A 22396-nucleotide genomic window follows, 5' to 3' on the forward strand; every position below is an offset into this window, starting at 1 on the left:
TTAGTCTTGTTCTTTCCTTGTTCTCAGTATTGTTTTCTTTGTCTCTTTTCTTTCCCCCTCTTTGACTTTTCTGCTTTTACTTTCTGACTTTCCTTTCCCCTTGTCTAGAACTATTATGTTAAAGAGCTATGCATAATAGACTTTCTCTGATTTCTCTTTACTTGTTTGGGGATTACCTGTCACAACTGTTACATGGCTGAACCACCCATGTATCTTGATGTTATTCCCTAACTCAGGAAGAAAAATGCTCGATCAAAAGGAAACCCAATGTATTTCCTCTCCCTATTTACGCCGAAAATAACAGAGTCCAAAAAATCCGTGAATGGAGACAAGTGAGAACAAACAGAACAAGTTGTCAGGGCAGATGGAATGCTGTACTTTGGTGGAGAAGCCTGTGTGCAAATCTTGGAAGATTATTTTAGGCAAGTCCAAAGATGACATTAGCTTTAATAATTTCTACTTAATTTGACATAATGATTCCATGCAAATGCCATTTACATCACAACTAGCAGTCTGATTTACTGTGAGACTACCTGCATTTCAGAAGCTTTGATTTATAGTGTACATCTTTTTTCTTTTATTATTATTATTGTTGTTCGTATCTTTCTGGCATCTGGCAATCGATGATGGAGATTTTGTTTTCACATATGTTGTGCAAGAGGAGTTCAGGATGTGTAGTTGTTTAGCATCAGGCGTATGTGCTTTAATTCTCACTTCCAGTGGTAAAACAGTCTGTCATAATTTTAAAGAGAACAGAAATCTGAGCCTACTATGTGTTTTCTTGGTTGTTTCAGGGGGATATCCTTTGCAGTTTTCTATTTTCAGGGGTTTTTAATCCTTATAATGGTTTTATTAACATCCCAAATGAGCATTTTATGATTCTTTCAATGTTATCATTAGGTTCAAATTATAATAGTACACATTTACTCTAGGAAGTACACAGACAATCTGATGACTGTGGCCCTTTCACTCCACAATTATGTCAATTTATAATTGAAATAAATAGGTCTAGATGATCAAAAGATCTACATGCTCTTACCTCAGTTTGGTAACATATGACTCTAAACCAACCTGTTCCATGATATGTCAATACTTTGATGGTTTTTAGCATTATATGTTCAACTTCCAAGTGTATTTGCGCTTCCAGGTGACTGGCTTGCTGGTGTACTGATTTTGTTTGGACATGGAATTGCCTGATCTGCCTTCATATTTACCTGGTTTGCCAGGACAGTGGCAATACAGGGTTTGCATTTGATGGAGCTTATCTGTTGTATACAGTTTATTAATTGGGTAACCTCAACCAGTAAATAAATGTGTATGAATGTGTGTATTCATTATTAGGATCAGGAAACGTTTTGGCACTTTTTTTTTTCCCCTAGCGGTAACGGGTCTGAGTGCATCGTTTAAATGGGTGCAGTCACTTTCATTTAAGGGAAAATTAACTTTTCTTCCATCTTCAATTATTCTTTGAAGAGGATTATAATATGGTCGGTAAAATGCTAAGAAGGGTAAAGAAAAATTACCTTAACCTCAAAAGAAGGAATGTCTTATTTATTGCCTACCGTTGTAATTATCCTGCAAAAACAGATGCTGGGAGGGGGGAACCTCTTCTTTCTGTCCAACTTCCACCTCCCTTTGACTCTCGCTGTCACTCCTGGCAGTGTAACTAATGGTCATATCTGGATCCAGCCCTCCCCACCTCCGCTCCGCTGACATCATAAATTATCCAGATCTAAATGGACAACATTCATTAGCTGTGCACTTTACAGAAAGAGCCAGCTCAGGAGCTAAGCGCTCGCTCATTTTTATTAAAAGTTAAAAAGCTCCTTGCTGTCACGGAAAGGGGAGGTTGGAGGAGGTACAATGGAGGACAGTGCCGCAGAGCTAATAAATAAAAATAATAACTATTACCATTGGTTGAGTGACCCGGGGAGAAGAGCACTACCAAGCCATTTGTTGTTCCCTTTCACTTGTCAACAGCAGTGGCTTAAAAGCCTTTGCCATTGTTCGGGGCCTAATAGCACCTGTTGGGAAGATAGGAAGACAGCTGTCAAAAAAAAAAAAAAAAAAAGAAGAAAAAAAGAAAAAAACAGGGTGGGGGAGGAGGGTGGAAACTGATGATTAGTTCAGTAACGTGCACTTCGGTGCAGCTGCAACAGGACATTTTGGGGCTTCCATTGGGAAGTGAGGCTTTTGCCCCCACAGCCCGCGGGGTATCCCGGCGCTCGCTGGGACAGGCGCTGGTGGAGCCCAGAGAACCCAGGGGTGCCGGGCGAGGGACTGAAGCCATGCCTGCCCATTTCCGAGAGCAGTGAGAGTTAACCAAAAAAAACCCCAAACCCCAATCCAGGCCTCAACAGCGGAAGTTGCGGCTTTATGACAAGAGTGCTTGTTTCACTTTCTTTTTTCTTTCTTTTTTTTTTTTTTTTTTAATTGCTCTCTTGTATTGGCAAATAAGGTTCCTCTTTCCTCTTTGTCAAGGTCAAGGTGGCATGTAAGGTAGGCCGAGAGGGAAGGAGCCCCGGGTACCAACAGGTCCCTTTGCAGCTGATCATCCGGGGGCCAGAGGCACATACTTTTTGGTGGTGGGAAATAATGGCTGTGGCAAAGGCTGAAAGCTAGGCTATTTAGAAAATTGTCTTCTCGGCTTCATCACATATAGTCCTTGCTTTTGTCATTTTGAGGAAAATTATGAGCACTTCAGGACTCATTTTTTTTCCATTTTAAAAAAAGTGGCTTTGAGATTTTCAGGTAAAATGCTATAGTAACTGTATGTGAAGGGTTACATTGTTGCAGTTGAAGTTGGAATTTGAGAAGTGGAGGGGTTGAGCTTCAGAAGGATTTCCTTGAAATTCTAGCCAAACACTGTAGTTCTCAATTTACGTTTTACAGTTATTTAGATTATATAGTTTTTGGCTCTCTTGGGGGTTTGTTTTAGGGTTTTTTTTGAGAAAGCATTTAATTACTTAAAAAGAGACAGGTCAGCACAAAAGATCTTTTCTGTCGAAGGATAAACTGTGGAATCTTCCTAGAACATCTTTAATGATGTGTCAATACCCATAAAAAGTTAGTGTATAGTCATCTCGTTGAATGCTTTTTTTAAGCCCTCTTGCTTATTAAGGATGTGCTGAAGATGTAAAAAATTAGCAGACCAAAAACATTGCCCTCTGTTAATATTAACAAGATATTATGGTCCTTTAATTAGAAACCGGCTCTTTGGGTAGCACTAATACAAAAATGTATTTCAGGGGAATATGTATTTCAGTGGAGTATCTCCGTCCAACTGAGACAGAAAAATAAAACTGAAGTGAAATTTAATGGTATTTAATTCCAGATGTCTCTGTTTTTATGTTGTTACTCTTGAAATAGTCTCTGGAAATATTAAAACATCTTTGTGGTTTCAGAATTTGAGTGAAGCTCAGGCTTGGTATAGTGCCTCCTTCTGTCAACTGACACAGGGTTTTTTGCTGGGTGGGCCACTCCTGAGAAAATCAATTCCTTCTTTCATTTAGAGGGGCCTGGAATTAAAGAGGCATTAGAAGGTTGAAGAACATAGATTAAGACAAAATTCTCTTTTTTCATGCATAGGAGAATTTTTATTTTACTGTTGCCCTTCTTTTCATGAGGTTTCCTACTGGTGTAATTGTAACATCAATGACAAATGAAAAGGTTGCTCTTCAGGTGTTTGAAAGTGAGTTACTCTGTTTCATTTATTACTTTTGTATGTCAGAAAGGTGTGGGGAATGCTTTTAAAATTTAGCTTATTTTTTTAAGTTTGGTGAGGTTAAATAACTTGCGTCCTTCTTGTTTGTTAATTTAATTAGAGTCAAAGAAGACGGTGGTAGTGGGGAGTTGGGATCGTTCTAAAGATTGTGTGTGCTGAAAAAGATGTTCCAGCAACAGTTGTGCCAGTGCAATGCCGCATTTGGCAGAATGCGTTCGCGACCGGCTCTCGCGGCCAATTCACTGGCCTGGATCTCCAAAGGCAGTCGGGAGCCTAATTCCTTTCCAGAATGAGATTTATGCTCCTGAATGCCTTTGGGAATCCAAAGCACTGAGTCCCAACAAATTTCAGTGACAAAAGATATATTGTCCTGTGGATGGCATCCAGTGCCATTCGCAGTGCCTCTGTGTGCCCTTCTCTGGGGGACACGGTTGCTCTGGTGCAGAACGGGAAAGGCAGAGATTGAATCAATTCTCCACTGTAAGGACCGGCCACATCCTACTGTATATTTGCAAGCACAAGGATTTAGATGGAGGGTAACTGAGCAGTGACTGCAGACTATGCTCTTGCAGTGTGTCTTCGGGATAATTAAGACGTAGTGGTTTTGGGGGTATCCTGCAAGTAACGCAGCCCCATCCCCGTGCAAATCTGAGGCACCCAGCCAATGGCTCCAGGCTTGATGTGGAAGGCCAGATTCACGGAGGTGTGAGTGGAGCACGCCACTGTCCAGCTGCCCTGGCACACAAATAGGAATGCCACCCCCACCACAGTGGAACAGGTGGCAATTATCATATAGCAGCTTGCATCCCTAGATTATTGTTGTTTAGAGAGTGATCAACGTACACTAAGTAGCCTTAATGGGGTCTGTTGTCACCAAGGTATGTAAGGCAATGAAGGATGCGCTCTACGAGGTAGCGTGCTGGCCGTTGCAGAGATTGAGCTGGAATTCCCTGTTCTTCTGAGGTGAGAGTGGGGATGCAGGCTTGCTCCCTGACTCAACGCTGTGTTTGTGAAAGAGGTGGTTTTGTCGGGGTATGCAGGCCTCAGAGAGGCTTCCTGGACATTCTATTGACATAGACATTGTCAGTCCAGAAGAGTGTATGACAGACAGATGTTTAGAAATACCTGAATTCTTCACGTTCTGAAAGCAGACTCTGTTCAGAAGCTGTATACCAATAAAGGGGGTGGAAGCTGAGAAAATCTTGACTGTTGCCTGTGTATCCCCAAAACGAACATCAGCTCTGCTGCTGGGAGATTGAAGGACTGGCAGAAGGCATTACATGACAGGCTTGATTTCTTTGCATTGTACATGTCATATCTGGAGTGTGACACTGCTCCTGGAGTAGGTGATCATTTGTTGAAACAAGACAGCCTGAAAAGTACACAGCTAACGGTGCAACTGCCGGTGCATTCAGGTGATGGAAACTATTAAAATTTCAGACAATAGCCTGACTGTTCCTGAGGGTGTAGTTGAATGAGATGCTGGTTTTGGCCGCAAACCTGGCTTAAGAAGTCCCCGTGCCCCCCCCCCCCCCCCAACCCGTCCTGCTTAGCCATGTGTTCCTGCCTTGTGCTGTGGTTTGCTGGCTCCTCGCTTACATCCTAAGGGATAATTAGTTCAACAACTGGTAGTATAGTGTATCTGAAAACTACTTGAACCTTTTCTTCCTAATAAATGTCCTTGTGTTTTTAGAGAACTTTCTTGTAAGACGGGCGGTATGCATTGGTGAGCAGTTGTAAAAATAACTGCTTGTATGTTTGTAGATAGAGTAAAATCATATTTTTAGTGGCATTCATAGATTACTGATTTTGATTTTTAAATCTTGAATAATGTACTTACTGTGCTATGGAACTTTTTTTGGCTATGTGAATTATTATTTTTTTTAGCACAAAAAGCCGTAATCTTGTGCCAAAAATCACAATAAAAATGTCTTATCATTCATACAGTGTATACTTCATTAATGCAGCATGATAGTTATGGCAAAAGAGAGCCAGCAACTTGAAAACAACTCTTGTATTATTAAGCATATGCAAAATTATGCAAGTACGTGCAACAAGACTACTATGGTAACCTGATGTCATTGTGCACCACAGGTAGAACTGTGGTCACCTGTGGACACAGAAGCTGATTTTGTCCTCTGAAATAAAATGCTGTGGGAGCTAGCATGTGGCTGGGGTGGGACTGGAGATTCCAAGAGCAGGAAGGCTGGTTATCCCTGCCAGAGAAGGGAGCTTTTTAGTAGGTTTGGAAGCCACCCATGGACATATGTAGCCCAGCTGTTTTCTGCACAGTGGTTGGGATGGAGTGGTGTAGTAAGAGTCATGCTATGATATGCTGGCCAGAGCACCGTAGCTTCCTAATATCTCATCAGAACTTGAATACTTCGTTCAGCTCTGTGAGTTTGTGCCCAAAGACCAAAAAACCATTTTGTGTATAAAAAAAAAAAAAACAAAACCACAAACAACAAACAAAGAACCCAACAGCATGCTATTTTCTGCTCAGTCAGAGAAGCCCCAGGTAGTATTTCACTTAGCACCACATTTTTGCTTATCACACCTGAGCAACTCTTGTCCTACATTTGAACGCTATTTACATTTATAGAGGTGTTCCCTACTGTCTTCTCCAAAAGTTTAAAATGCCTTTAGACTGGTGAAAAATTGCCGTATTTCCTGGAAGGCAAGAGAAAAATGTATGTTGTGTGGTCTTTGATTTCCAAATTTAAATACATTCTGTGTTGTGCCTGCTTATGATTCATAGTGTCTTGCCTAGCTGCAAGTAGTTCCCTAAAAGCATGATTCTGTTGATGGAGAACCATATGTGTATGCAGATGCTGTATGTCTATGTAACCTGCTGATACCAACCATTTCTTCGTAATAGTTGCTTTCTTTTCTTCGCTATGAAAGTTGTTTCTGATTTTGTATAGGTAAGACCTCCGTAATAAAAAACGGGTGCATGAAAAGAGAAATCTCTTGTGTCTGTATATGTGCTTGTCTGCTCTTTTAAAGGAAGAGTGGAAACCTGCCCTTCATCTTGTTTCCTCATTTAAACCATAAAGGGTTAGTTGTGGTGCATGAGCACAGAACAGAGTGCCAGTGGGGTGGCGTGTCGATAGGTGAGGCTTGTAGAAACGGTGAGTGGAACTGTGGCCAACAGGTGTAACGTATTTATGACTGTAGCAGAAGAAAAGGGTGAATAATGGATGGAGGGTATTTGCCAGCTCTTTCATAATATAAAGGAAGGTGCTTGCCAGAAGTGGAAGGTATATCAGCCAATGCTGAAGTTTATTCATGATCATTTGTGCCGACCAAATACTCCTTCCTCTAGGAATGACATGTGTTGGCAGGAAAAGTCTGGTGGTCTGGCTGGGTATCGAGCAACTCCTGGCTTCTCTCCACTCTGCTACACTTCATGTCATCATGCTTGCTGAGGCCAAACATCTTTCTTTTACTTTGTTCTAAGGAGTCTTTCTCTTTCATCCCAGGACAAGGGCTGTTCACAGTAGTTCGGAGGAGGGAGCACTTTGGGCACCTCCTTGAGAGAGCCGGACTCCAGATCCGGAATCCAGTTCCCGTCCGTCACTGAGTCCAGCCTGGGACTGCCCCAGTGCCAGCCGGTGACGTGATTGTCATCTCGGGAGCTTGATACGGTTTTGTATATATTTTTCATTATTTCTTTTTATTTTATTATTAATATTTCATTAAAGTAGTTTAGTTTCTTCTAAACTCGTAAGTCTCTTTTTCCTCCTCTGCCTCTCTCTTTGTAGAGGGGTAGAGGGGAGCATCTGTCGGTCCCTTCTGGGGTCCCTCGGGTCCCCAGTGGTGGATTTGGCCTAAACCACGACAACCCATACTCAGACCCAGACACCGTGCGAGTGGGAGGCTCCAGGAGTCATATTGTTCCTCTAACTTGTGATGGAGTTACATCAGCCTCCTTCCCTTTTATTGTAGTTGTCTCTTCTTTATATAATGTCAGAGCTTTGCCCCTTTCCTCTTCAAATCTGGCTCTTCTGGAGGTGCCTCATGTGGAGAGACCCCGTCCCACACCTTGTTATAACACGATGGAATTACATTCCTTTCTCTGTAAGCAGACAGCTGTGTGAGACTGAAGTTTGCTTTTAGTAAATAATCAGCAGGAGCAGAAAGAGGTAATAAGAAGAGATTTGGCAGTGAAGACCGTTCTAAGCTTTTATAAGTGAATTTCCAGGACTGTGACCCTGGAGCATGGATTGAAAAGAGCTACCGGAGAGGTTAGGCCTGAAGGGATCGCTGCGCTGTGGGACTGTGTTTTTGGAAGGCTGCCGAGGCAGGTTCAGGTACACAGGCATCTGCGCTGCCACTGAATTGAGAGTAGGATTAGGTCACTCCCAAAGGGGAGTTACAGTGCCTGAAAAAAAAAAAAAACACACGCAACTTCTGGAAGTAAGACTATATTAAATAGAAGTCTACCAGACAGTGCTAAAAATGGTGCCTCTGACTATGGCTTTGTATCCTCGGCCGCTTCCTGGAAACAAACCGCTCCTTTCTCAGTGTGAAAACTTTAAGTCTTTTAAGTAAAGAAGTCAGTGAAGCTGTATTTAAACATCAAATGCAGAAGTAGAGGGGCAGTGGCGTGCTTGTTAGCATACAAGAAGTTAGATTAAAAGGCGTTTTTATGTTAATTTGCTTAGCTGCTTCGCTTTCCAGTACTGTCAGAGCGATTCAGCGTATGTATACGTGTGCCCAACACGTATGGGTGTACACGTGCATCCGTATGTGCAAATCAGAGCAGTTAACGTAGGACTGTTACACCACTGAGCAAGTGGTTTGATTCCGTGCGCTGAAGGCCTGCGTGAGAATTACTGGCTGCTGGCATCGGACTCCAGGTCTCATTGTTGCGGATGAGGGAGTCAGCCTCCATGGTGCTTGGCACGGGAGGCATGGAGGGAGGGAGGGAGGGAAGGAGGGAAGGAGGGAGAGTGGCAGGGCCGGGGAGCATTGAGGAGCCAGTGTGCTGCTGCCACAATGGCTGGCACCGTCGGAAGCCGTTCACCAGTGGGTATTGCCATACGTGGTGATGTGAAGAAGCATATGCAAGCAACAGAGGCAAGGGTGAAACAAGAAAAACAAAATGCGCCGTAAATATCTCTAGAAAGAGCTAATGACTGATAAATGTGCTGAATGGAGACAGCAGAAATCATTTTTGTGGATTAATTTGTATCTCTATTAATTCAGTCAGTCTCCTCTTCGCCAACATTTACTTAATGATTCCTGTTGTTCTTTCCCTCGGTCTTTCTCTTTGGTGCCCTACCCGTAATCCTCTTCTATTACCACACTTAACACTTTTTGTAGTGTTTCTGGAAGGAAACTTTCCCATACATTAATGAATGTTTTCCCAAACATTCCCAAACAACACCTGAACAACTCTTCTGTAGATGTATTCATACTGTGCTGTGGATAGACTTGGAATTGTTTTACTGTGTGCCATAGGACCTATGCTGCAAGTAGATAATGGGGGGGTCTTCTCAGCTCAAGTGGGGCTCAGAAGAAGTGGTGGGGCTAATCCCGGGTTCCTCTCGAAGATGGAATTAGGAGACGTTCTGAAGAGTCACGACACTCAGAACGGTTGAGCGCTCTGTGAAAAGCTTTATGGAAATGCTAATATAGATTATCGTTCAGATATAGTTCAGATTTTGGATGTAGCAACGTTGTTCCGGTGAATCCAAGAGGAGAGGAGTAGGGATTAGGCATAGAAATTCCTGTGTGCAGGCCACCTTTCCCAATTTCAAGCTGCATATTATATGTGCAAGCATTAAAAGTTTTACTGACTTTCTAGTAAATCCAGAGAACGAGCACTTGGCAAACAAGATACAGTGTTTATTTCTTTTCTTAATTTGAGAGCATCATCTTCCCAATGAAGTCTAAAAAAGAACGGAACAAAAGATGACTTTGTTTCTGCATAATGGGTGAAAGCTCTACAGCTGTAACCTTTTAAACAGTTATTTTTATTTAAGATGTGTAAATTTAAAATCTTTTTTTAATGGGGTACATAAATGACATAATAAATGTTTGTTTCCAAGATATGGTGCATAATGTGTTTCACAAGCAGTTACTGAAATGTGATAGGTTGAGTATATGAATAGCATATTTTATGTAAGTACAATATGTTAACATGGTATATAATAGAATTAAACTAGCTGTAATTTAATATAGCTCTTTAGCTCTGTAAAGCTATAGGGGTGGGGAAACTATTGTCTTTCAGAATTAAAGTTCTTTTTAAGTATTAGCAGAAGGACGATTATTTGCTGATGCTATATCAAAACTCTGTCGAAGTGCCTTATGTAAAAATTGCAGTTCGAGTCAAGAGAGGTTTGAAACTAAGTTAGTACATCAATTAAATATGATTACATGGGTTTTTTTGAAGGAAAAAAAAACCCTATATAATATTATTTTAAATAGTTAACATACAGTATTTCAACAGGGGAAACGCTGATTAGATCACCACAATCTATTTTATGCCATCAGGATTGCTGAGGGGCTTATAATCGTGTTAAATTTTCATATTACTCATATTCATACATTAATGAACAGATGCATTGTTACTATTGGGATTTTGCCACTTGGCCTTTCACATCTCTAATCACGATTCCCTACTGCGATCTTTAACCGTTCTCGCCGAAATTCAGGCATTGATAACATGCCCGTCCCTCCCTCGCCTTCATTATCCTCCGCTCGTTTCGCCGCCGGAATCACCGGCGGAGTCAGGTTGCGGCGGGGGTGGGGGGGACGGGACGGGACACGACGACGGGGACGACGACGATGGGGACACACTCGTTTGTAACACGAGTCCTTCGCTCGGCGACTCTTGCCGCTAAGTAAATACCATTTTTTAATTGACAAAACCGATTCCCGCCCTCCTCCCCCCCCCCCCCCCGGAGGAAGGTAACGCGGAGCTCGATCCTGGCGCCGCTCCCCGAGCGCTCCCCGCCGCTCGACGGCCCCGTCCGTCGGGGGGGGGGGAGGGGGAGGGCAGGCAGGAGGGCAGGCCGGCCGGCCCTCCTGCCTGCCGCCAGCCCCGGCGAGTGGCTACCGTTTCTTTAAGGCGGCAAGTTAGCCGGCAGACTTGTGTTCCTCGACGAGCGCACCGCGGCGAATATTTTGTCTAGCTGCGGGGGTGTGCGTGGGGGAAAGCTTTGTGGCGGACTTGGCTGACAATAGGCTTAAAAGTAAAGCCGGGCTGCTTCTTTTTCGGTGCCCGGAGGGCTCTGGAGCTCCTTGTCAGCTCTACAATGGGTTTCTGTCGCCGCATTCCTTGCTTTCGCTGCAAAGGTTTGTTAGCTTTTAATGACTGACAGCCCCTCCGCTGCAAATACCGCCTTTGCTCTGGTCCTGTTTACACAGATTTTTTTTTATTTATTTTTTTTTTAAAGCGCAGGGCGGGTGAAAAAAAAAAAGCCATAAAAGAAAAAGCAGCATTTATTTGACCTCCTCAGATATGTTTGGGAGAAAAATGATTTCCTTCGTGGGTGCTTCCAGGGGGACGTACAAACTTCAGAAGCAGCTGTGGAAGTGCACAGAGCGCGGCGGCATCGCCGGATGCTCAGCCCCGGCCCGCAGATAACACGTTCATTGCGCCGCGGCTTCTGCCGTCTATTTCGTTAGGATTTAATTGCAGTTTTAGGGTTTCTGAGAGAAAACTTGCATTCAGGCAGCCCTGGGTGACTGGTTAGCGCAAGGAGGGACGGATGCGAAAGGAGGACGGATGCGAAAGCTCGGAAGGACGGGATTGAAGGGGAGAACAGTGGAGTGTTGCAACGTGTATAAAAATGTTACGGGTAAAAAAAAACCAAAAACAAACAAACAAAAAAAAAAACCAAAACAAACAAACCCCCCAGAAAACCCCACCAACCAACCAACCAACCAACCAATCTCTGCTGCTGCAAATAGGATCCGGCTGCTTGGGGATGCAGCGTGGGGCTGTGTGTGCGCACGGGTGTCCGTGTGTCCGTGCCCCCCCCCCGCGAGGCGGGTGTGTGTGTGTGTGAGGTGTAAAAAGCAAGGGGGCATCCGTGTGCCCGTGTCAGTGCGGCTATACGTTAAGGCTATAGAGCGAGTGGTGGGTTTAAAGGGGGCGTGGGGTCGCTCCGTCGCCGGGGTGTGCGTGACCGACGCCTCGTGGGGAGGGAGGGCGGCCGGAGCCCGCCGGGGGGGACGGGACGGGGGGGGACAGCCCGGGCCCGCCGAGAGCCGCCCCGCTTCCTCCCGGCTTTGGAGTTGGGGCTTCAAGAAAGGAGGCGGAATTAGCCAAACGAGATAATGAAGGTTGCTCGTAATGGTTTTTACTGTGGGGAAAATTAACCAGTTGCTAATAATTGTATGGTCTCTAGGCCAGACGGTCCCTTTGATAAGTTAACATGTACTCCCTTTATGCTCCTGGTAGGGGGTAAACAAATGCCTGAACAAATACAAATACACATAAACACAAATGTGGAGAATAGCAGTATATGTCTTAGATCCAGATAATAAGTGTGGGTATTGTTATTTAGATGGCGCATACTGGGACACTTATCTTTTAGTACACTCCATTTTCTAACTGAATGCAGTGCTAATCGTGGGATTGAAAGCTATTGTAATTGTGTACCCATCTAAATGCTGACAAGAATATACAATTACATTGTTTGGAATTGAGTTTAATGTTCTCTGAATTTTATTAGCATTTATATTTACTTATGCATTAAAATTCTACACAAAAAGAGGTCAGAATACAAGAGTTACAGACATAAATATCAGACCCATCCACACCCTCGCTGCATTTTCCCTGAAAATACCGAACAAATATATTTTATTTTATTTTATTTTAAAGGAAGTGATAGAATCTGAAATGAGCAAATAATGGGTTTCCATTCTAAGCAATGCCTTTTCTCCCTCTGGATTTTGCAATCTTTTAAAGCTTTTTTTCATACCTAACTTTTTATTATTATTTATAATGTGCGTGTTACTGGAAAATCTTTCCACAGTATGCTTACCACCACACGATGTTTAAACACACATTATAAAGTGGATGTAATTGTAAACACTCAGAGGGATATAATTACATGTAGCAGATTTAGGAGCTAATTCTTTGCTTCTCTTTCTCTCTCTCTCTCTTTACTCTGCATTTTATCAACATAATTATTTTTTGACTGCAGACTAACACCCAGAAATTGACAGGCATCCATTATAGGCAGCAACTTGTTCACGAAATTGAAAAACAATGAGCTGCGGGTTTATATGTGCCCATTGTCATACAGAATTACCGGGGCTTTGTTCCACAAGAGGAAAAAGCTAATGGTTTTGAAACAGCAGGTGACAAAGCACACTTTTTTCCCCTTTTTTTTTTGGTCTTTTTTTTTTTTTTTTTTTTTTTCTTTCCTCCCCCCCTTATCAGTTTTTTGATGAAGTCATTATGAACTGGGGCCCAGAATAGGGTTGGCCTTATTTTTAGCAGATAGACTTTTAATGAGTTCTATTGTGGAGACAGTCATGTTGATTTGCTTACATTTTTTTTCCCCCCCTTCACTCAGAAACTCCCAGTATTGAAAAGCTACTATCAAAGGACTGGAAAGACAAGCTTCTTGCCATGGGATCAGGGAACTTTGGAGAAATAAAAGGTAACACTGTTTCTGTGCTAAAGCAAATTCTGGCTTTATGGAACTTTGCTTGTTTGCTCCTCTCCCCCTCCCCTTTGAAACATCGTAATTTGGGGCTTAAATGAAATGTATGCTCTCCATCTGTGATAAGAGAAATAAATGAAATGGCATATTAATCTTAGGTAAAGCTTTTGTTTCATGTATTGTTCTGTGTTGTAAGAGGACACATCCTATTGCTGGATTGGAAAAAAAAGCCAATTCACATATCAAACGCAGGGTTATGTGGTATCAGAGTATAGCAGAGCTCAGCTTCTGAAATCTGAGGGTGAGCAGAAGTCCTTGTTAATTTTTGGACAGATTTTGATGATGTAAATTTGTTTGACTTTTCTGCATGTAGGGGAAAAAAAAAAGAACAAAGTTTGTGTAATGATACCTCTAGGTACCAAAATTAGCCAGTGCAGATTTTAAAAGACAGCGTACAACATCTGTGCACTAAAGCATGTTCTTTTAAAGCTGTACTCCAGAAGGAAAATGACAAAATTTGACCACTCTCCAGCAGCAGTAGCTCCTGCTTTGCCAAGATATTTCCCCATTTTATATATGTGAGGTCATTTTAGGGAACCTGTAGTTGTTTGTTTTCATGTAATTTAATATTTTTATAATTCTTCCTCAGTGATTGCGATGAGGAGCTGACTCAAAATACAAGTGTGTCAAAAATTTTAGTTTCCAGAGCAGCCATTATCTCTCTCAAAAGAAACAGTGACTCCGATTCTTCTCCCATTTGTATCGGCGTACATCTGGAGTAGCGAAATCAAAGCCAGTGTTGTTTTGGAAATGTGAAAGTAGAGTGAGCTTAAAATTAAACCCTTCTTTTATGTTTATAAACTCGATTTCATTCCTCCCCACGATTTGTTGTTTGTTTGCTTACTTATGTTGTCCCTGATACCGAGATCCTCGTTCAGGCAGACTCGCAAGCCTCATGCCTGACAGGTTTAAGGACCTTCTGCCCAAGAGGTGGGCAGTGTTCGGCAAAGAATACAACGTGACGTGCTCTGAGAGGTTAACATATTGGTACATGTGCAAAGATAGTGTTATTTTAATTAGATGTGCCTTCCAGCTTGTCACCGATAAGCCACGGGCATGAGTTTGCGCTAGTCCACTGACTTACACAAGTAGGAAAGTATGCCACTTGCTTCCCCTAGCTTCTCCCTAAGAGGCTGTAGTTCAAAAAAATACATTCATTACGTATGTAGAATAACTTTAAAACAGAATATAGTGCTTCGGCCCCAAATAGGCCGAGATATTATTGCTATTATTATAACAGAGGGCCAAACCTTGGGTTCTTTATTCCCACTGAGCACGTTTTCTCCATGTGCATAACGCAACAGGTCATAAAGAGGTAGGGTAGCCACCGGGCTTATCTGCGAGTTCTGGTTTTTGAAAGCATATTGTTTTAAAATAACATCATCGTCTGCCATGAACTGATGAATCTTTAAGATGTTTCAGGCCCATAGCACACAGGTGGCTTTCATATCCACTTTTGGGTGTGTGTTTCAGCAGTTCTTGCGTGTTGTCTGGAGCCCCTTTAACTCTTGACGTGCTGGAGCCTTTAGAAGGGCTCCCAGCGATTCTCCCCTGCCTTTGGACTCGGTAAAGCTGCTCTGAAAAGTGCTGCGTGCTGAGGAGGCGGTCTGTTCCCAGTCCTTATGATCTTGTTCTGTTGGAGGGCAATCTTTTTTCTCCCTTCCTCTCTTTCCCTTTCACAAGCTAAACTTGAAAGCGGCAGCAGCAGCTATATGCTAGCACGAAAGAAATTCAACAGTCCTTTCAGTCTTGCCCGGGGGGGAGGATGGGGAGCAACAGCACAGCCTCAAAGAAGAGTTTTCTTTGCTTTAATTTTTGTTTTTTAGCTTCATATTTTGAACACAAGTCGAGTTATTGTTCTGTAGCTCTGTTCAAAAGCCTCACATCTGAGGCTTTTTAGTGCAACTGTGGTTCTATGGTTGGGGGCATGGTTATTAGGTGTTTGGATCAGGTTTGGCAGTAAGCTGTGAAAACAGGCACTGGTTTATTTTTCCTACTGACTGCCGTGACAGTTGCAATTATTGTCCATTGTTCCTAGGTGGCTAGAAAGGAGGGAGGATACAATAGAGCATTGCCCTCTGGGGGTAAATGAATTTGACTTACAGGTTCTTGGGGGGTCAGGCAGACTGATTATTTAGTGCCCAGGAATGCGGTTTTCATGGCACCGCCAGCCATGAGCCGCCAACAAACAATGGCTCAGCTGTATTGCAGCTGTATTTAGTGAGACAACATGAAAGGTGTGCGAGTTGAGCTGTTTTAGACTCACGTATGCGTGTACAAACACACATATATTATGCTAGGAAATGTTTTTGTCCTTCTATAGGAACGTAGAGTTATTAAGTTTTCCAGTTGTGATTTTTTAATTAACTTCACTCTATATTTGGCTTGGCAGCTGCATTTTTTTTTTCCCCCCTCATTTCTGTATTAGCGATATTTGGAAACCCCGCACGAGTAGTGTCTTATTATTAATACACCCTGGAATGTGGACAGCACTAGAAGCTGTACTGCCCAACTGTCTTATGCACTGAATAGTTTTTTCCACTTAACCGTTCAAAATTTCATTGTGTTTTTCATTAGATCTGGGGGAGTTTTAGTACGTCATGTGCTAAAGTCTCAGCGCTAGGCTACATATTGTTAATGCCCAAGTCTGTGTTATTACCATTGAGTTTTATGCTCTGGGAGAGATTGAAAGAGAGAGAGATGAGGCGGAAGGCTTTATTTTCTATTGCTGTTATTTCTTTTAAGTTAGAAAGCAGTAATATTTTATCAAAGATAGGGGAGGTGGTGAATGGCTGGAAGTCACCAGACTCCCGCGTTTTGTATTCAGTTGTTCCTCTTACTTGCTTTGTTACTTTCGGCAGCTACTTTAAGCGCCCCCCCTTTCTTCATCTGCATGCCTGTAAAATGGGAGAGCCATCACTGAGTGTTTGCAGAGGTCTAGCTGCAAACTTCAAGATCACAGTTAGAAGGATCTATATAAATCCGGTTACTAACGGGAAAGGAAATGTAGTATTTCACTCCAGGGCTTGACTAAAAGGTACTGCAAGGGAATACTCTCATACTTAAAATGGGGCAAAATCTAGAACCTTTCATATCTGTAGAAATTTTAACTCAAATGCCTCTGTTTGTTTAGAGAAGCGGTCTGGGGCTAAATAAAGAAAACAAGCTTGGCACTGGAGATTTCTTAAGAAATTTTGTTTTGAAATCCCTGCAATTTTTACTCTGTTCAAAACGAGTCAGTCTATAGTAAAACCCACAAAACATGCCGTTAAATTGAAATATTTTAAAATAAAGCTGTAAACCTGTATATTGGATTGGTGAAAGCCTGTTCAAACTTAGTTATATCCATCATATTCAAGAACAGGGCTCAAAAGGCCCCCGGATTATGCATGGATAATGCAGTTTATTGGATTCAGTGGAGCAGAGAGAACTTCAGGTCTCAAACCGATCATCTACAGGAAGGAAAATTATACCCCCTTTCTGCTTTCAACGTAGCCACCTGATACGGTGCATTGCAGGGTGAAAGTGGTTGCTTTCCTCCAGAGCAACGTTACCGACTGCAGCAGATGCAGCACGTAGGGTGGACCATTGATAGGAAAAGGTATAAGAAGTCTGTTTCCATGCTCTTCGGCGTCAGTGGCCATCCCCATACTTAGAAAACAAACTTGACTTCTGTTTGACTGGTGTGGCGCCTCGTCTGAGCAGACTTCAGGGAAAGGTGTTGGCTCCCCAGATGGGGAGGTGCATCGGGAGGTGCACGGTCTCGCCAACGCTGATGTGAGTGAGGCAGCCTTAACCATGACCAGAACTCTTTTTAAAACTTCCCGGGTGTACACAAAGCCTTTCTGCTAATCTTGTCCATCTCTCGCTTATCGAGAGTTGTCAACGAATAATAATACATATTTTATATGTTCCCCACTTAGCTAGTTTTGAATAGGTGCGTGGAACAAAAGGCTAAACTGACTTCTGTTTCTAATCTTTCTGAGTTGGTTTTCTGTTGAAGTGAAGGCATTGTTAATAGTGATTGCGCCTGAATCTCTCAAGAAAGACCGGGCAAGCCTGAACCTGGTATTTTTTTGTTGTTTCAAAATCCTTCTCTATTGTACAGGTTAGTTCCCAAACAACCCAGGCGAAACGTTTTCTGCACTCACTGTGAAAGGGATCATCATTAGGGTAAATTCAGCTCTTCGTTGTAGCCACTTAAATCTAGGTGGCTCCAAAGACTGTAACCACAGACTTATGAGTGTAATTGAAAGCAAGATTAGCCCACCAATCCTAATCTTTAATGCATGATAACACAGACGTTTGTTTTGTGCGAGAAACCGGGTTCCAAGTTCCGTGAAGTATCAGTGCAGGTCTTACATCGAGCTGTGTTTGATGTGTGATAGAGCTGTGTTTGCTGAAGACTCTAATCTTGCTTCTATGTTCGGAAGATGGGGCATGAGAGAGTATGAAGTGAACGGTCTTACGACTGCCAATAATGGATAAAGAGAAATAATCCATTCAGCGATACTATAGCTCATCAGAGCCCATGAATTAAAGACATATGTTATGTAGATTCAATATATGGATTAAAACGGATAATCTGGTAGGTGACACGCAGAATCTTGAGATAAGTGGGCTATGCAGATTCGGTATATGGATTGCGACGGATAATTCCATTTAAGTAATGCTGGACAAGTTGAAGACAAGTAAGCTTTGGGTAGTGCTCAGGTTATGTGCAGTAATCCAGTGAGTGACACTTTGGATCGCATAATCTGTAAACTGAAGACAAGGAGGCTGGGGATTCTGCGTTTAGATGTGGACAGGAGGAAGGAGGGGGAAGGGGTGAGAGATTATTTGTGGGGAATACGCGGGGTTTAAACCTTTGACTAATAAAGCACAGATCCCCAGGAGATGTGTGAAAGCTGCACACTTTCTTAGGAGCTGTGAGAATTTTGCATTTGCAAATCAATGGTTGAAAAATGTTTGCAAACTTGTGTCAGATGTGGACGTTTTGCATTATTTTTTGTGGATAGTATTGTATTTGGAGTGGGGAGAGAAGGAGGGTGAGAGAGTCATAAGTGAAGGAGGTAAGATATGTCTGGTTGTCGGCTTTTAACTGTGCTAAATTCAATATTATTGCAACCTACTTAGTATCTTCTCTGTGTTTATTTTTTTGGGGGTGTTTAATAGTAGCAAATTGCTGAGAGTGAGCTTTAGTCCTTTGTTAATATTTCAAAAGTGCTGGGGGGGGGGGGGAAAGCTGCCCAGTGGCACACAGGGGAACCTAAGTTTTGAGAGGAAATTTGGCAGCAGCCGAAATAGTGGAGGTTGATCACAATGCAACATGATACTCTCAGGCTGCAGAGAAGTAGACAGTGCCAACTGAGCCACACCAACGCAGAACTTCTTTCAGGCCAAATGAAAGCCTGAAATGGAGATTGTGACTGAATGGAGCAGCTCCTATTTGACCCTAGAGCGGGAGGTTAGTTGAGGGTAGTACCTGCGGAAGGAGGGTTGGAGGAATCTTTTTTTAAAGCATCTCTGAACTGCAAAAAATGTGAATTTGTGACAAAGCAGCAAATTCAGGCTGTTCCGGATTTATATTTTTTTTTAATGTAAAGGTACTTAATTTGATCAGAAAAAAGCAGGTTCTATTTAAATCAAATACAACTTTTATTTTTAAGAAGTGATTATTAATATAGAAAACAGAATAAAATTGAACTAATTAAAGTAGCAAATGCCAATGGCTTTATTTTGTTTGAACATATGGAGGCCAAACCACTATATTTAAAAATCGTCCGGAGGGTTGGATGAAAAAAGGGACCTAAACCAGTTCTTCTCTCTACTAAAATTACCTGAAAGATGTGCTGATAGAGACTGAATGTTGCTGAGCTACAATTACCAGTTTGTCAAAACAAAGCAAATATACATACACATACATATTTTCTACTGTTTTTCCTGCTGCTGCGTAAAATTCCACCGGCAAATGCTATTTCTCTAGCCTAGTTCTAGCTTGTCTAGACAGTAAAACAATGAATAACCTCTGAGAAATAGTCTCAATACAAATGCTGTCTATTCCTTTTGTAACTTTGTCAATAAGTTACTAACCTGGTTGAATACCAAGCTTTGTTTGCACTCTACTGTACCAAAACTTTTTTCTGACAGCAAATAAAGAATACTCACTGACAACTTCTTTCCAGCGTTGCGAAATAGTAATGTGTCGGTCTGTTATAGAGCAGACGGCTTAAGTTCTTGTCCCCACAGAATATTAATTCTTGAGGGTAGTAATGGCAAAAGATGGTAATTGTTCATCATTTGTTTTTATTCGTTCTGCAAAGTCTTCCACTGAAACCTAAAAGATTAAGACTGTCCGTATGCTGAAATATATAGCTTCCTTCTAGCCTGCTGTTCTAAAAAGGACTTTTCTTTGTCAAACAGAGAAGATTCATTACATAAATCTGTAGGTACAGACAAATCAGTTTGAAGTCTGGGCTTTTTCTTTTTCTGGTGGCTGTGGCTTGCTGAGTAAAAAGCAGTCAGAAAGTTTTCTTTTATTATGCTGACTTCCCATATCAATCAGATGAAGTCATTTAATTTAGCAAGGTAGGTAGTTTTAAGTGATGGCAGTCGTTGTGTAGTAAAGTTGGCTTAAATGCTTAATGAAAAATGCCAGTTTTTAGATGTTTATGTCCTGGCAGCTTGGAGATTTACTGGCCTGAAAAGCTCTGTACGAGTCCGTAATAAAACACTCTCTGGAGTATCGATTAGGGGAGCATCAAGGGAGTTTGCACACGTGCACAAGCACATACCCCCATCCACCCACAAACACATACCAGTAAGTACATAATTTAAAGTATATACTCATTGCTTGGTCATAAACGCTTGACATTTCTGTTCAAAGACAGAGGAAAGAAGAGTTTAAATTCTGAACTTACCTCAGCCAGTTAGGTCTGTTTATCAGACTACGTTTCCCGAAGGCACGTAACATCAGCTCCCCATTGCCTCACATATACAACTTCGGGTGACGTCAGCAGCGCGGCCGTCTGTGCAGCGAGGGGAGAATACTCCTCTTTAAAATTATTACCAGGTTTTAAATAGATTTTTTTTTTAGGGGGAGCGTGACAAAGATTAGTTGGCTTATAAGTAGAAGACGACTAGGTGGGCTCTCTGTTTTACTTTCCAGATTTCCGTACTGAGCAGAGTAATACTGGCTTTGGATTTTTAATGTGGCAGAGCAAAGTTAAAACTGGGCTGGGGAGTGGGGGGAGAAAAATAGTTGACAACAAGAATGAAACTCTCAAGAAAAGATACTGGAATAAAACCCTCAAGAAAAGATGCTTATTTTATGCACTGCTGATACCTTATTTATTCTTTGGATGTAATAATGTTATTACTAGTAGAAGTTTAATTTTTCTGAGGACAGCTTAGTTAATAGGCTGTTCGGTTTGAAAACCCTCCTTCTTGGCTCTGTATCATTTTTAAGTTGAAACTGTTACGTCCCTAGCTTAAAAATGGCACCGAAAAAACACATCACAGGGAAACTCTTGGAGATGACTCAGTTTTTAGCTGGTGTATGGGTTGTAGTTACGTCCTCATCGCACTGTTGTTACCCCAGAACAAAGTTACACAGAAACTGTGTTGTGGTGTGGCTTGGACGCTTAGTAGTTGGATGGCGTCAGTAATTGCTTCGTTCTGAGGGTCATATCAAACCAGGTCAAGCCAAGATTTAATTATTTATATAACCTGTATCCCTGTGTTAAAGTCAGTGGGGAAATTCTTGGCCTTACTGATAGAGTTGTGCTGGTGACTTTAGTAAGGCCAGCAATAAAAGGGCTCACCACGCGTGAAGTTAAGAATGACTTCAGGCAAGTTTCTAAAAACTTCACGCCTCGGTTTTCTCTTATATAAAAATATTGCATACCACTACCTTTCTACCTGCTCACAGCCTTTGAGAAGATCAATTAGCTAATGCTTTGAAATTAAAAAATGCTCTATATGGCATGCTCTAATTATTATTACACATCTTAACATTCTTTGAATACCGAGTACTTCAAAATATGCTTATTTCCATTTAATTTTTTTCCCCCTACAAAGCTTTGTAGCTACAGGAGGATTTTTTTTTTTCTTTTGTAACCATAGATAAAGATATGAACGTAATACAATATTATTGTGTCTTCCAGGCTTTGCACTCGCACATTGTTTTCTTTGATTTTTCTTTGAAAGACAGATGCTGACAGTTCTAAAGCTATTTACGTAATTACTTTGATAGTAAACCGACTCCGGGGATAAATTTCACTGTCTGTATGGGTGTGCGTGAGTGTGCACGTGAGGGCCCCTGATTGATACCATTCCTGGCAGTTTAACTGAGACACGTCGGAGGGGTTGAGGAGAGCCTTGCCAGGTCTCTGCCCCTTGCAGAATTCGCTGGGTGCTGTGTGGCTGCGAGCAGATCCCTAGGCTGGCTGCAAGCAAACGTTCTCATCGCTTGAGCATTCGCAGTGAAAGCTTAAAATGCCTGTTAAAGAAAATCTTGGCTTTCCTAATTTCTCATTTACATTCTCATTCTGTCTAATAAATTATAATAAAGTATTTACTGTTTTGATCGCAAAAGCAGTTTCTCTGCCTTTTTTTTTTTTTTTTTGCTGTGGTTCTGTTTTGGGTGGATATGCCAAGGTTTCTCCTGTTCGTTTTCTCACTTTAAGTGTGTCATTTGGTCATATTGGTGTCTTCATTCTAATGTTTATTAAATGTTACTGTCACTGCCAGTCTGAGACTGTGAATCAGAACTAAGAATGTGTAATAGTTTATTTCACATTTGAGTAAATTTCTTTTACTACTTAAACACTATTATGGATAGTGTTGATCTGAGATGAAGTTTAGGTTTGGCGATACAGAATGCCACTAATTTGAGTCTTCTTTTATTGCCATCTGCTGTGAGTGTTGCATCCACAACATGGATTTTTTTCTTTCTGAATCTCTTTTTGTGATGATAGAGAAT

General features: G+C 41.9%; 1 protein-coding gene across 5 annotated transcripts in view; it reads left to right on the forward strand.

The window, feature by feature from the left end:
- SOX5 (SRY-box transcription factor 5) overlaps positions 1–22396 on the forward strand; it is a 293938-nt gene that overhangs the window by 120311 nt on the left and 151231 nt on the right. For all 5 annotated transcript variants that reach the window (XM_082498315.1, XM_082498314.1, XM_082498316.1 and 2 more), the window contains exon 4: positions 13264–13350. In XM_082498315.1, the coding sequence (XP_082354441.1) occupies positions 13264–13350 (87 nt within the window). The remainder of the gene's footprint in view (positions 1–13263; positions 13351–22396) is intronic.

The sequence above is a fragment of the Vanellus vanellus genome, assembly GCF_965231255.1.
Source record: "Vanellus vanellus genome assembly, chromosome: 1".
NCBI lineage: Eukaryota > Metazoa > Chordata > Aves > Charadriiformes > Charadriidae > Vanellus > Vanellus vanellus.